Below are 16,361 nucleotides of genomic sequence, written 5' to 3'. Positions count from 1 at the left end.
TAAAACAATAATTCAGAGAAAATCTATAATGGGCAATACATATACAAAGGTCAAATTCAACTTTACTTCTTTGGGCATCTTATTGCCCAATGTCAGCATACAAGACGACAATGTCTGACCTTGGCTTTCGCTGGTAGAGTTTTGATCTCTTGGATGAGGAAGGTGTCTGGTTTGACCATGATGACAAGTGGAATTCCAGTGGTTTGCTGGACACAACAGACCAAGCCAGGATGATTCATCACTTCTGACCACTGGCACAGGGCTGGAACAGTTTTCCCACTGCCACCATTCGAACTGCAGAGAAGAAAGTAACAAAGACAAACAGATGAATCAGAACATTGAATTAATGACGCAAAAATCTTAGAAACATACTAATGTAAAGACAGGGAGAATAAGGGAAGGTAGGAAGAAGAGCGAAAGCGAACAGGGAGGAGAGAAAGAGAAGAGAGGGGAGAGGGGGGGGGAAGAGAGAGGGGGGGGGGGAAGAGAGAGGGGGGGGGGGAAGAGAGAGGGGGGGGGAAAGAGAGAGGGGGGGGGAAGAGAGAGGGGGGGGGGGAAGAGAGAGGGGGGGGGAAGAGAGAGGGGGGGGAAGAGAGAGGGGGGGGAAGAGAGAGGGGGGGGGGGAAGAGAGAGGGGGGGGGAAGAGAGAGGGGGGGGGGAAAGAGAGAGGGGGGGGGAAGAGAGGGGGGGGGAAGAGAGGGGGGGGGGGAAGAGAGAGGGGGGGGGGAAGAGAGAGGGGGGGGGGAAGAGAGAGGGGGGGGGGGGAAGAGAGAGGGGGGGGGAAGAGAGAGGGGGGGGAAGAGAGAGGGGGGGGAAGAGAGAGGGGGGGGGGGGAAAGAGAGAGGGGGGGGGAAGAGAGGGGGGGGGAAGAGAGGGGGGGGGGGAAGAGAGAGGGGGGGGGGAAGAGAGAGGGGGGGGGGAAGAGAGAGGGGGGGGGAAGAGAGAGGGGGGGGGGAAGAGAGAGGGGGGGGGAAGAGAGAGGGGGGGGGGAAGAGAGAGGGGGGGGAAGAGAGAGGGGGGGGGAAGAGAGAGGGGGGGGGAAGAGAGAGGGGGGGGGAAGAGAGAGGGGGGGGGAAGAGAGAGGGGGGGGGAAGAGAGAGGGGGGGGAAGAGAGAGGGGGGGGGAAGAGAGAGGGGGGGGGAAGAGAGAGGGGGGGGGAAGAGAGAGGGGGGGGGAAGAGAGAGGGGGGGGGAAGAGAGGGGGGGGGGGGAAGAGAGGGGGGGGGGGAAGAGAGGGGGGGGGGGAAGAGAGAGGGGGGGGGAAGAGAGAGGGGGGGGGAAGAGAGAGGGGGGGGGAAGAGAGAGGGGGGGGGGAAGAGAGAGGGGGGGGGAAGAGAGAGGGGGGGGGAAGAGAGAGGGGGGGGGGGAGAGAGAGGCAGGAGAGAGAGGCAGGAGAGAGAGGCAGGAGAGAGAGGCAGGAGAGAGAGGCAGGAGAGAGAGGCAGGAGAGAGAGGCAGGAGAGAGAGGCAGGAGAGAGAGGCAGGAGAGAGAGGCAGGAGAGAGAGGCAGGAGAGAGAGGCAGGAGAGAGAGGCAGGAGAGAGAGGCAGGAGAGAGAGGCAGGAGAGAGAGGCAGGAGAGAGAGGCAGGAGAGAGAGGCAGGAGAGAGAGGCAGGAGAGAGAGGCAGGAGAGAGAGGCAGGAGAGAGAGGCAGGAGAGAGAGGCAGGAGAGAGAGGCAGGAGAGAGAGGCAGGAGAGAGAGGCAGGAGAGAGAGGCAGGAGAGAGAGGCAGGAGAGAGAGGCAGGAGAGAGAGGCAGGAGAGAGAGGCAGGAGAGAGAGGCAGGAGAGAGAGGCAGGAGAGAGAGGCAGGAGAGAGAGGCAGGAGAGAGAGGCAGGAGAGAGAGGCAGGAGAGAGAGGCAGGAGAGAGAGGCAGGAGAGAGAGGCAGGAGAGAGAGGCAGGAGAGAGAGGCAGGAGAGAGAGGCAGGAGAGAGAGGCAGGAGAGAGAGGCAGGAGAGAGAGGCAGGAGAGAGAGGCAGGAGAGAGAGGCAGGAGAGAGAGGCAGGAGAGAGAGGCAGGAGAGAGAGGCAGGAGAGAGAGGCAGGAGAGAGAGGCAGGAGAGAGAGGCAGGAGAGAGAGGCAGGAGAGAGAGGCAGGAGAGAGAGGCAGGAGAGAGAGGCAGGAGAGAGAGGCAGGAGAGAGAGGCAGGAGAGAGAGGCAGGAGAGAGAGGCAGGAGAGAGAGGCAGGAGAGAGAGGCAGGAGAGAGTGGCAGGAGAGAGTGGCAGGAGAGAGTGGCAGGAGAGAGTGGCAGGAGAGAGTGGCAGGAGAGAGTGGCAGGAGAGAGTGGCAGGAGAGAGTGGCAGGAGAGAGTGGCAGGAGAGAGTGGCAGGAGAGAGTGGCAGGAGAGAGTGGCAGGAGAGAGTGGCAGGAGAGAGTGGCAGGAGAGAGTGGCAGGAGAGAGTGGCAGGAGAGTGTGGCAGGAGAGTGTGGCAGGAGAGTGTGGCAGGAGAGTGTGGCAGGAGAGTGTGGCAGGAGAGTGTGGCAGGAGAGTGTGGCAGGAGAGTGTGGCAGGAGAGTGTGGCAGGAGAGTGTGGCAGGAGAGTGTGGCAGGAGAGTGTGGCAGGAGAGTGTGGCAGGAGAGTGTGGCAGGAGAGTGTGGCAGGAGAGTGTGGCAGGAGAGTGTGGCAGGAGAGTGTGGCAGGAGAGTGTGGCAGGAGAGTGTGGCAGGAGAGTGTGGCAGGAGAGTGTGGCAGGAGAGTGTGGCAGGAGAGTGTGGCAGGAGAGTGTGGCAGGAGAGTGTGGCAGGAGAGTGTGGCAGGAGAGTGTGGCAGGAGAGTGTGGCAGGAGAGTGTGGCAGGAGAGTGTGGCAGGAGAGTGTGGCAGGAGAGTGTGGCAGGAGAGTGTGGCAGGAGAGTGTGGCAGGAGAGTGTGGCAGGAGAGTGTGGCAGGAGAGTGAGGCAGGAGAGTGAGGCAGGAGAGTGAGGCAGGAGAGTGAGGCAGGAGAGTGAGGCAGGAGAGAGAGGCAGGAGAGTGAGGCAGGAGAGAGAGGCAGGAGAGAGAATGAGGAATTGCAGAAGCAGAGAACAAGGAGTGGGCAATACGACAAATAGATTTTGTTTTAACCATCTGACACCCTCAACTGACTACGCTATTAGAAAAATACAAATACAGAAATCAACAGCCAGTCACAAAGAAGCAGTGACACTCGGCTGCAGGTATTGAAAGGCGTTGAGACATATCTAACACTCAACCAAGATCCATTTAAAATTACACCGGAGAACAGGACTACTAATGTGCAAAACGCAGAAACGTTTTCAAGCTTAGAGAATTGATTGTGATAGACTGAGTCTGGAAACCTGTTTAAAATAACAAATAGGACTGAACATTTTAACGTAGGGCACAAACTTATATAAGTAGAACCGTTTTGAAACAAAGAGGCATGTTCATTATGGAGCGTGCAATGCAAAGAAACAGATTTGCCTAAAAGAGAATGCAATCTCTGCAGAGTATGTTGACCAGAAACTTGTCTAGCTTCACACAAAATTACAATGCAACAGTTCTTGGTAGCCTGTAGTCATATGATAATTAGGATAACCAAGATTCTAAGAGGAATATAAATGTGTAAAATGAACTACATGGGAAGACAAGTCTCTGCACAAGCTGTGCTCCCTGTAAATGTACTTCATTGTACATATATTTAGTACATGTATTTCAGCAGTTGAAGACAGCAGCCCACTGCCACTTTCTTGAGGGCAATCAGTGTCAGGCAATTTATGCTGGCCAGTCAGTAACACCCCCTCCTACGAGTGATTAAAAATTTAAATAAACTTTTTTTTTCAGGGCCTCAAACCTCTCTACCTCATGTCACTTGAACACTACAATGTATTAATACCCCACAAGGGTCAATGCTACTGCTGGAAGCAGTATGGGAAGAACAGGCTAAACTGATACTTCAGATGTAAACATGGTGCTGGCTAAGATTCTTATGTGAAATTCTCTAATCTCTACTGGGGCACATTTTGATTGATATGATTACATTTGTTAGCCAATCAGAAAATGTAAACCAGGCAATTGAACAGGATCCTCAAAGTTAAACAAAGAGGCACCTCTCCCTCACCTCCTGAGGGATAGTCTTATGTGTCACTCACCTTTTCAGATTGATTGGGAACAGCTGCTGCACTTCCAGTGATGTACGACTCAACATGGCAGCAAAGGACTTGCCCTGGCTGTAACTAAAAAACAGCATCTGTAGAACATGTGAGTAATAAACAGAGACACCACCACCTGCAACCTGCCCATTACTGTCCTGAAAAAGGAAAGGAAAAACTATTATCAAGTGTATACATTGAACAGAATACGTTTACATGTGAACTCAAATGATAAATTAACACACAATATTTCACATTTGCATTTCAGATGCAGATTTTGTAAATGAACAGCACCTTCTTTTCCCAAATTTCATGCTTTCACTTCAAAGATATTCTGAAAATGCAACACACAAATCGATAGTTTGTGGTACTTAGGCTACAAATAATATTATGCTTCCCTTAGCAAAACAGCAGCTATGGTGCATAGCATTTTAGGGAATAATGAAATCATGAAAGACACCATCTAAATCCAGTTTATCTTTCTTTTTCAACCCTAATGCTCATGACTACTTGTACTTTTCAGCCTCAGCACCAAAATACTGGAAACGTTTTCAAATCTCGTTAGAATATGGGTAACAAGAGCATTGGTTTTTACTGCTTATCCCTAGTTGCCCGGAATCTACCATAGAGCCAACAATAAAGGTCTTGGTCAACATTAAGCATTGTGGACTTGAATTTCACAAATTCCCCAATTAGACTTGGAATTTACAATGTTTGGGTTGCAAGTCCATTGCCTTCAAGAATTTCCAATAACTACAGATAACCCAATTTTAATTCCTAGCTAAGCTATTATAGCAACTGAGTTCCATCAAATTCCAGCTGACTTGAGGCATTAGCTTGAAAAGGATTCCCATGGGGCCATCACTCACAGGAAAATATTATACTTGGATACAGAAACCTGACAAATTAACAATACAAAACTCTACAAAAACATGCGCACACTCTCACAGACCTTCAGATCTTCATGTATGATTTCAAGTACATTAGTGACATAGAATGGTCCATGTTGAGCACTACTTGCTTCTTCCATCACTTGAGTGTAAATATAACCAGCTGAAGACATGATAACAATAATACTCTTCCCTTCCTCACTGAACAAAAACGTTGTGTCACGGATCTTGGAGCTTGGCAGAAGAAAATAGTACATTGGACTCAAAGCATCAGTGGACAAGTCATAAACCTGCAAAGAAAGGTTAAGACAATCTGTGAAAGAATTAACGCACCTTACTTTACATTTGTCAGCAGTACTTAACAGCAGCAGCCTGCTTGAGCAGGAGTCGCTTGAGCAAGCGGGTGCTCCAGTTTCCTCCCACAGTCCAAAGATGTGCAGGCTCGGTGGACTGGCCATGCTAAATTGACCATAGTGTTCACGTGTGTGTAGATTTGGTGGGTTATAGGGGACGGTTACAGGTGGGGTACTCTGAGGGTCTCTGGGGACTTGCTCGGCCAAAGGCCTGTTTCAACACTGCAGGAATTCTATGGATGTGAAATCTATTTGAATTTAAAACAACTTTGAAATAAAAACTAACACCAGTCAAGACCCCACAATTTTAGGCAGGTTAAGGACAGCTTAACAGGCACTTGGTCTTTGACAAGTGACTTTGATGAGTCATGCACACTGGTAAGAAGAACAAAAGCATGGGCTATTTTCCAAAAAGAGAGAAAATTCAGAAGTCTGATGTGCAAAGAGACTTGGGAAGTCTAGTCCAGGATACTCTCAAGGTAAACTTGCAGGTTGAGTCAGTAGTCAGGAAGGCAAATGCAATGTTGACAATTATTTTGCAAGGACCTGAATATAAAAGCAAGGATGTACTACTAGGTTTTATACAGCTCTGGACAGGCCACATTTGGAATACTGTGAGCAGTTCTGGGCCCCATATCTCAGGAAGGATGAATAATACTGGCCCTGCAGCAGGTTCAGAGGACGTTCAGGAGAATGGTGCCAGGAAAGCTTAACGTATGAGGAACGTTTGAGGACTCTGGAACTACACTCATTGGAGTTTAGATGGATGAGAGAGAGAGGGCGGGGGGGGGGGGAGGAAGAATCTATTTAAACTTATAGAATACTGAATGGCCTAAACAGAGTGGACGTTGGGAAGATGCTTCCATTGGTACAAGACACTAAGGGCACAGCCTGAGAGTAAAGGGAAGACCTTTTAGAACAGGGATACTTCTTCAGCCAGACAGTGGTGAATCTTTGGAATTCACTACCACAGAAGGCAGTGGAAGCCAGGTCATTGAGTACATTTAAGACCGAGATAGATCGGGTCTTGATTATCAACGGGATCAAGGGTTACAGGGAGAAAGCAGGAGAATGAGGTTGAGGAACTTATGGTTGAATGGCAGAAAGACTCGATGAGCCGAATGGCCTAATTTCTGTTCTTATGTCTTATGGTCTTTTATGGATACCTACTTTTCAATTCTACATATTGTGACACTTCTTACAGATCATGGTAAATCATTACTTTACCACATCAACGCTTACACGCAGGGATATGAGAATAGACAACAAATACAAAATTACTTCTTGTGTAGGGAATGACACAATAATTTGCACTTCTGGAAATCTAGGAACTGCATGCAAGTGTACTGTCAAAGTACATGCATTTTAAGTTACAAGAGAATTGAAAGATTTGGCAACCATAACTCGGTTCTTAAGTAGGTTGCAGTAAATTAGCTTGCCACTAATTCAACACAAGGAAAGCTGACATGGACCACGGAAGGATTCAAGAGCATGATGAGGGCTGTTTTTCTATCATGAGGGTCATTGAAGCAGATCAATCTGAATGCACCACATGCTGCGCCAGCCAGGAGTGCCTGAAGCCATCAAAAAGATGGCAGAAAGGGTAAAATTTCCACTCTCCAGCCATGACACCAGTCACCATGGTAAAGACAACATCTACCAGAATGAATGAACAAACCATTGCAGTCAAATACAAATCACCTTTTTTTTTAGTGGAACATAAGGTCGTGCTGAAAGAGAAATGTAATCAGTAAAAGAGCTTTACTCAGTTACTCCAACCTCACCTTGACAAAGTCTGCCGTTATTATTGCAAGCTCTGTCTGTGACCCTGGAAGCCACACTGCTTTAATGATAAAGTTGCCAGTGGCGAGTTGTGGATGGAGAACAAGATGATCTGAAACTGATCCTGAATTGCTGAATGTTAAAACATGACAGTCCTGAAGAACGAGAAACATGTAAAAAATGTTACTGCTATACCAAAATATGAAGGTGGGAATAATCATATGATGAACCGAGAAACAAAGTTGATGACCTACTTCTGCCCTCTCGGAAACACAGGGTGTAACCAAAGTCAATTTCAATTAACAATATCATCCTGTCAGTCAGGGATGTTAAAAACAAGGACGAAAAAGACTCTCCCTTCCCAATGTAATGACTCAACTTGGAGATCATGATTCAAAAGTGAAACCTGGAACAGGGTGAGCAAACAACTTGACTGAACAGTCAACATAACCAGTCTGGGTCTACACTCATTCAATATAAAGTAAGGATCACTAGAGGGAGGACTGAACAACATGTATCATAGAATTATAATATTTCAAATATGATGTGCTGGGCTCATGTTTTCATCCAATATATAACAGCAGAGTACTCTAAGTGACATAACTTGTGAGATATGGGTGAATTGAGCGCACAATGGCCAAAATACAGTAACGTTTCAGACAATGCATTCTAGGTCAGAACTACCCAATGTGTGAAAAATTTTAATTCTGCTCACAGATTTCATACCAATAATAACACTGTTTCCTTCAGCCACCAACATCTGTGCCATTAAAGCTGTTTCTCTATCAAAACTCCTCATAATTCTGGATCACCTCTATTTAATCCTTCCCTTCACGTTCTGTGGTCTAAGGAGACCAATCCCAGTCTCATGATTTCACCAGTCCTTCATCTTTAATATCATTCTATGACATCCATCCAAACTGCAACGTCCAGAGAAACAGACACACCGCTTGAATTTAGGGATAGTTCGTTATTTGAGATGATTTAACACAGCTTCCTTGTTTTTATGTTCTGCGCTTCTATTTATAAAGTCAAGGATCCTGCATCCTTTTATTTATGTACGTGAACACAGGGATACACCCGTTTCTAAACGAACTTAACAAAAAAGCTAATCTTTCAGAAAGTTTCAAATACCACTTACCTTGAGTCCACACACAGCAAGGTAATCCTCATTACATGGGTTTCCAGTCAGACTCAGAACAGTGAAAGGAACCGGAGCTGAGGCTAGACGAGTCAATGTCAATTTCCGCTTGCTTGAATCAGCTTGTTTGAGTAAAGCTGATAGTTGCAGCACGGTGATCTGTAACAAGGGGATAGAAATGTTATCAATTTGAACTGAAAATGCGTTCTGTGGATACATCCCTTATATTGTGAGAAACTGGAGCTGAAGCACATTGCCTCTTTGACTTCTGCCTTGGACAAGTTCCTGATTCCGTTCCCCTCCTCAGCAACTGTCTCAGATCAAAGCAGGTTGTACCAGAGACTGTGGTAAAGGCAGCAGATGGCATGCTTGCCTTCATCAGTTAGGGTACTGAGTATAAAAGTTGGCAATTCCTGTTGCAGCAGTATATAGTTTTTGTTAGATCATGCTTGGAGTATCGTGTACAGTTCTGGTCACCACACTATAGGGAGGATGTGGAGGATGCCAAACCGATTTAACAGGATGCTGTCTGCATCAGAGTTTATTATCTATAAAGGAAAGATTAGATGAACTTGGATTATTTTCCCAAGAGTGTTGTAGGCCGAGAGGTGACCTAATTAAGGCCCATAAAATTATGACAGGGTGGATAGCTGGAATCATTTTCCCAGATGAAAATATCAAATACTAGAGGCCAAGGTTTAAGGTGAAAGGGGAAAGTCTAGAAGGCAAGTGTTTTTAACCACAGAGTGATAAGTGCCTGGAATGTGCTGTCAGGCAAGGTAGCAGAAGTACATACAACAGCAATGTTTGAGAGACATTTAGATAGAGAATAGAGGGATACTGACCATGTGCCAGCATATGGGATTAGTTTAGAACAGCATCATATTCAGCACTGACATGGTGGGCGTAGGGCCTGTTCCCATGTTATACTATGTACAAACACTGCCATCCAATTTCCAACTTTCTAGACTCTACATCACAAAAAAACCCTAAAGACTGGTTTAACATTGCTCATCTTTGCTCCTGGTACAGCCCAACTGCTGCTGAACTCCTTACCAATGCTCTCCACACGTGCCTCTCACTTTACGTATTTCAGATCATTCCACACACTGATAGACAACATTGTCTAAAATACAGTCCCACCCACTCACTCGTCCCTATCATCTGGGACTACACTGGCTCCTGGAATTTTAACTTCAACTCTGAAATTACAGAAACGTAGAAGAGGAGTAGGCCAATCACTTAATGCTTCAAGCCTGCTCTGCCATTCATTATGGCTACAGGTGATCATCCAATGCCATAACCTATTCCCACTTTCTCCCATATCTTTTGATCCCTGTAGCTCCAAGTGCTACAGTCAACTCCTCCTTGAAATCACACGATGTTTTGGCCTTGACTGCTTTCGGGGTTAACAAATTCCACAGGCTCATCACTCTCTGGTTGAAGAAATTTCACCTCATCTCAATCCTAAATGGTTTATTCCATGTCCTTCAACTTTGATCCCTGGTCTGGGCTCCCCATCATTAGGAACATCCTTCCTACATCTACCCTGACAAGTTCTGTGAGAATTTTATCAGTTTTGACAAGATTCTTCCATCGTTCTTCATAATTCCAGCAAATATAATCATAAAACAATTCACCCTCCCCACATACTTCAGTTCTGCCATCCCAACAATCAGACTGGTAAACCTTCACTGCACTACTTCTATAAGGACAGCATTCCTCCTCAGTTAAGGATTACAAAACTGCACAAAACTCCAGGTGTGGCCTCACCAGGGCCGTGCATAATTGCAACAAGACATCTGTGCTCCTACACTCAAATCCTCTCACTTTGAAGACAGGCATACAATTTGCCATCTTGACTGCCTGCTGCACCCGCAAGCCTTAGTAACTGGTGTACGAGGACACCCAAATCTTGTTGCAGAATCTCCCTCTCACTTACAGACAGATTACTTGCCTTCCTGTTTTTGCTCCCTCATTTTCCCCCCACATTATACTACATTTGTTACACAATTGCACGCTGACTCAGCTTTTCCAAATCGCTGTGAAGCATCTCTGCATCCTCCTTATAGCTCACCTTCCCGCCTAGTGTTATGTCATCTGTAAATCTGGAATTAGTACATTAGTGTTCCCTATCTAATTAATATATTATTGTGAATATTATCACTTTCTTTAAATCCATTCAGGGTCTCACATGCCATATCCACATGACCTCCTCTAACATTAAAACTGCAACTCCAAACTCTCTTTTATTCTAGGTCAGAAATCACACAATACCAGATTATAGTCCAACAGGTTTATTTGAGAACACAAGCTTTCGGAGTCTTACTTCTTCAGGTGTTGGAGAAAGGGGTAGTATTAGACACAAAATTTACAAGTAGAAGATTAAAGAGTCACACCACTGATCAGGATGTTCTAAACAAACCTAAGATGCTGTTAAATCTTTAAACAGTTAGAAAGTTTTAACTGAATAATATATATGTAAACACCCAAATTCCTGTGCAGTCACTGCCCTAAGAGAACTAAAGATCTTATCAGTGTAAAGAAGGGGTGAGCATTTAGGTCAGACAATGCATGTCAGGTGTAAGGGCTTGTTTAGAATCCCTTTGTGTTTTGGTTTCGAGTCAGACTGGTTTTATTTCTAAATAAAGAATTTCTCAAACTCCCCATTGACTGACTATCTATAAATTGCATGCTTTTTGAGCAAAATAGAATGCATCTGCTAATACAGATTCACCCGGGTGCAATTCATCGATCGCTAGTTCTGATGTGCCACAGCAAAAAAACCCTCCTGACCTCTCTAAGACAGACATAGGACATGTCTGATTGGGTACCCTTCATCGTCCAGTTCTTCCTGATAGCAGAGAAGCTACCCTATGTTCTTTGCTGCCTTCAATACATTTTTAATGACAATGAACACCTTGCCAAGATCTTCCCCACACCTCCACTTCGCACCTTCAACACCCGTCAAACCTGAAACAGGCCATCATTTGCAGCAAACTACCCAGCCTTCAGGACAACACTGACCACAACAGCACACAAACCTGCCATGGCGACCTCTGCAAGACATGACAGATCTTTGATCATGGACACTACCTTTCCACGGGTGTGCACCACCCACTCACATCGCAGCAGATACTTGTGTGACCTACCAACATTGTCTATTTCATACACTGCAGGCAAGGAAGCCCCAAGGCATGGTATATTGGTGAAACTACACAGACACTACGCTACAAATACCCTACAGGATGTTCCCTTCCTGTGGGGATCACTTCAGCGGTCTAGGGCATTTGGCCTTGGATCTTCGGGTAAACATCCTCCAAGGCAAACTTCAGGATACATAACGCAGAGTTACCAGGCAGAGGTTGATAGCCAAGTTTGGTACCCATGAGGATGGCCTCAACTGGAATCGTGTGTCTATCTTCCACTACAGATATCTCTCTCACACACACACGCACACGCACGTGCAACTATGTCTAAAGGTTACAAATAAAACTAGTCTGACTCCAAGCCAAAACACAAACAGGATCTAATCAAGGCCTTACACCGAACGTGCATTAATCGGACCTAAAATGTCACCTCTTCTTTACAATGATAAAACCTTTAGTTCTCTCAGGACAGTGACTTCAAAAGGAATTCAGGGATTTACATATACATATTATTCAAATAAAACCTTTGAAGTGATTAAAGATTTAACAGCACCTTAGGTTTGTTTAGAACATCCTCATCAGTGGTTTGACCCTTTGGCCTTTTACTAATAAGGTCTGTGCCTGATACTAACTCTCTCATTAACGCCTGAGAAAGGAGTAAAACTCTGAAAGCTTGTGTTTTCAACTAAGCCTCTTGGACTATAATCTGGTTTGTCCAACCTAGTCCAAATCTGGCACCTCCACATCATGGCCTCTTATTCCAGTCTCCCTTCTTCCACCATTGGTGGCTGTGCCTTCAAAGCTTACGACCCCCAAACTGTAAAATTCTCTCCTCAAAACTTTCTCTCCTTTCTCCTCCTTTCAGACTTCCTATTAATCAATTTTCAATTTAGACCTTGTTCAGATATACTCATATCTCTTCTCATTCAGCACTCATTTTTTTTCTTATACATTTGTGAAGTACCTTAGGACGTTTCATCCATGTTAATGGTACTAAATAAACGCAAGTTGTCGTCACTAGCTCAAAGCAGTAACATGAATGCCCACTCCCAGTCTGGTTTTTACATGAATTTAACTGTATGTGTGGTTGCCCAGGAAGCTGCTCAGATATTTTGGCAAAAATGTGGCCTTGTCAAAGTTGACCACAAACACAAAAACATTGCCTGAAGAGGGAAATACAGTAAATTGTATTCAAAAGGAACCTTCAAAACCAAATATGAAAATAGAACACACTTTTCCCTTCTCGTGGCTAACAGCCAGGTGCTGTCGACGACCATGGGGAGAGGAAAGAACGCACATTGCCACCCGACGCAGCACGTGTGCACTGATTAGCTGACGGATTGTCTGCCCTTGATCCCCACTGTAATTCATCCGCACATTCTCAAAGGCACCTTCCTGTGAGCCCAGGGTTGGAACCTACAAGATTAAAACATTCAATTAGAAACACCAGAGCATCAAAAAGCCAAACTGAATAAGACCAGTGAAAGTAAACTACAAATAGACAGGACAAAAACTAAGCAAGCAACAGCTCATCTTAGACAAAATACAAACGACTTGCAAAGATTCCCAACCCATATGATTAAATGAAAAGGCAACTAGCAAAATTATTGAAAATGTGTGAAGCGAAATAGTTAGGATTCCCCCCATAGATCCTCTATCACAGTGTGCCCTGCAGTATTCCACCTGATAATGTACTGTCATGGAGGCAATATCTTGTGATCTATTTCTGCCACTTTCCCAAATCTCTTTCTATTTCCAATGAAAATAATGGGAAATAAGCAATAAGGTGGACGAAAATACAGGGATGGAAAGGATTCTCCAAGCTTCAGCTTTACTAAAGGTACCACATCAATCCCATAACGTGTCACTGATTTGCAACATACTCTTGAATATTGGTTATTACATCATTATGTAACTTGTGGATTTCAACTTGCAGTTTGCACAGTGTGGTGCACTACAATGAAGGCCAGTTCTAAGGGGTGGCATTGCACCTATCAATTAACCTTGGATTACACAGAGATTCATTTCACTGCTGTTACAGAAGAATATCACAGTTCACGTATTACATAGCAATACATCACTCATTATACTCAATTACTGTACCAAACACTTTCTAACCCTCAACACTCCATTTCCAGTTCCAGGGCGTACCATCAGCTGGTCAGTCATTTCCATGTTCTTCTCCATTGTATGTAGGTCATCTAATGCCTGCTGAGCGCGGCTGCTACTGCCAACTGCCGAGGCTTGCTGGAAATTTGTCTGGATAGCATCCATCAGGAAGACGAGCATATCGAGGACTAACCCAGCAGTGGAACAACCAGACTAGGAAAGGCAAGCAGGAACAGGGTTAGAAATCGGGATGACTGAAACTTTGTTCATGTGCCTTCATCAGGATGGCTGGTTGTTAGAATAGGTTTGCAACCAGCCTTTCGGTTTTGAGATCTGGTTGAATTCAACAAAATGGCGAAAATGAAAGCCTTGGTAGTGGTGTCAGGATCCAATATGACTGTCAACCAAACTGCCAATGGCTACATGGCTAAAAGCTCAGAATTGTGGGTCTGCAGTGATTTAGAGAGCCAGACATAAAAATTACAAAACGTATGGACAGGTGCAAAAGAAAAACTGAAATGGCAAATGGAATATTTGTTTTCGTCTCAAAAAGAACTGAAATACAGAACAGGAGGAAGTTATGTTACAAATGGATGTGAGTTTGCTTGCTGAGCTGGAAGGTTAGTTTTCAGACGTTTCGTCACCATTCTAGGTAACATCATCAGTGAGCCTCCAGTGAAGCGCTGGTGTTATGTCCCGCTTTCTACTTAACTGTTTAACATCTGATGATGTTACCTAGAATGGTGACAAAACGTCTGAAAACTAACCCTCCAGCTCAGCGAGCAAACTCACCCTGAGCTACAAATCTTCTCAAAACTCTTAAAGGATGTTGTGAGACTTGAACCCATCCAGAAAAGATTTACAAGGATGTTGCAGGGATTGGAGCTATGTTACAAATGTACAGAGCTCCACATCTCTCTCATCTGGAGTACTACTTGCAATTTTGGACAGCCAGACCTCAGGGATAACACTGCAGATTCACAAGAATAACACTGCAGATTCACAAGAATAACACAGCAGATTCACAAGAATAACACAGCAGATTCACAAGAATAACACAGCAGATTCACAAGAATAACACAGCAGATTCACAAGAATATCACAGCAGATTCACAAGAATAACACCAGGCTTAAACCGAGGCAGACTGCACATACCAAGTTTGCATCCTCTTGAATACAATATTCAAGAGTGAACAAATTGAAATGTTTTAGATAATTACACTACTTAATAGGGTGCATTTGATGGGACAGTGCAGAGTGCAGCTTACTCTGTATCTACTCCATGTGGTACCTGTCCTGAGTATGTTTGATGGAACAATATATAAGGAGCTTTACTTTTTATTAACTGGTATGATACCTGCCATGGGAGTTATTGCTGCTAATTCAAAAAAGAAACAACATGGTTTGCTCCCAAGAACTAACTTTCTTTTATCTCACTGGCCTACAACATTATAAAAATAAAGAACACCTTTCCTTTTGGGGAAGGCAACTGATGGATTTACACGTTCATGTTCGTTAAGGAAGGTTGATCATTGCATCACACAGTTCTTCGGAACCTATGCCTGGAATTGAGTGGAGTGGGATAGCCACTGCAAATAGAGCTTCTGATGAAGTTATCAACTAAATACAAAAAGATGATTTATTTTTATCTTGATTCAGATTGCATTCCAGATAACATGGTACCAGTATTATTGACATTCCAGCAAGTAGAAGTGACTCTTCCTTGGAGCAATTTTCTTCAGTTGGGAATTATCTTTCACCCAGAGCTTCCCAATGACAGAATAATTAGCTGTGAAGGCACAGGGTGTCACCTGACCAGTGCCACCAGAAGAACACACTGGTGAACAAAACATATTTGATTAGAATTAACAGCAAAATATATTGCAAATATATTCTTCAGAGGACTGTTGATATATTTTTGTGCTGGAGAACAAATCATAAGTCCATAAGATATACGAGTAAAATGATTATGATTATGGATGATATGTTTCTTGACTCCATTCTTCTGCCTCCTCCCCATAACTCTTAATCTCCTTACCTGGTTATCCTCCAGACTAGTTATCTGGTTAATCTCAGGTGCACAGCATATTTGCCCATTCTTTCCATCATCATCCACTAACTTTCTGATTGAGATGGTAAGTGAACTAACTGGCTCAGATTTGCCTAAGAAAACATCAAGTTTCTATGGAAGGCATACTTCAGGTCCCTTTGGGCAAGGATGCCAAATCACCATGGAGCAATGTTAAACTGGACAGAAATGTTGTGCTTTGAGGTTGAACAATACGTCAATAATGTTCTTCAATAAGTTTAATAACAATTCTCAGAGGTGGACAGCGCCAGCAACAACACATCAGGAAACATATTAGCAAAAACAACAAGAGCCACATTTTCACAGCTCCATGGATAAAAACTACTAACAAGCAAAAAGCCAGTTGTTTCAAATCTAACAAAAAACAAATACTTCTGAACACTGGAGAAACAAAATGCCCAATATTACTTCTTAAAATTGAATCAGCATTGAACATACCAATTTCAAATGCTACCCTTCTAAATTTTACATTGAGCATTCATTGCTAGCCAGTGCACTGAAAAATACAACTCGGATCAGTAACAAAGTAAACTTTGTCCTCTAAAGGCTAAGAAATATGCTTATTTTGATATACCTCACAAAGGCACACCCATCATACTGCCTCCTCTCTAGGCACATGCGCACATACTCACACCCAAATACCACTCACCAATGCCGACTAAACAGGTATCCTAAAATAATCTGGTCCAATTTGCCAGCATTTGGCCCACATCCCTCTAAATCCTTCCTAGCCATGTACCCATCCAGATGCCTTTTAAAGTT

General features: G+C 44.5%; 1 protein-coding gene across 10 annotated transcripts in view; it reads right to left on the bottom strand.

Annotated features, from left to right (window-relative positions):
- ubr4 (ubiquitin protein ligase E3 component n-recognin 4) overlaps window positions 1-16,361 on the bottom strand; it is a 196,346-nt gene that overhangs the window by 113,568 nt on the left and 66,417 nt on the right. For 5 of the 10 annotated variants that reach the window (XM_048561072.2, XM_048561074.2, XM_048561075.2 and 2 more), the window contains exons 39-45: window positions 13,520-13,723; window positions 12,635-12,817; window positions 8,253-8,411; window positions 7,114-7,266; window positions 5,039-5,266; window positions 4,087-4,244; window positions 120-294 (exon numbers count right to left, since the gene is read on the bottom strand). In XM_048561072.2, coding sequence (XP_048417029.2) covers window positions 120-294; window positions 4,087-4,244; window positions 5,039-5,266; window positions 7,114-7,266; window positions 8,253-8,411; window positions 12,635-12,817; window positions 13,520-13,723 — 1,260 coding nt within the window. The remainder of the gene's footprint in view (window positions 1-119; window positions 295-4,086; window positions 4,245-5,038; window positions 5,267-7,113; window positions 7,267-8,252; window positions 8,412-12,634; window positions 12,818-13,519; window positions 13,724-16,361) is intronic. The other 5 variants (XM_048561076.2, XM_048561078.2, XM_059655620.1 and 2 more) reach the window with 1 other exon arrangement.

The sequence above is a fragment of the Stegostoma tigrinum genome, chromosome 28 (assembly GCF_030684315.1).
Source record: "Stegostoma tigrinum isolate sSteTig4 chromosome 28, sSteTig4.hap1, whole genome shotgun sequence".
NCBI classification, from domain to species: domain Eukaryota; kingdom Metazoa; phylum Chordata; class Chondrichthyes; order Orectolobiformes; family Stegostomatidae; genus Stegostoma; species Stegostoma tigrinum.
The sequence above is the reverse complement of the archived record's forward strand: the minus strand, read 5'-3'. Positions and strand labels throughout refer to the sequence as shown.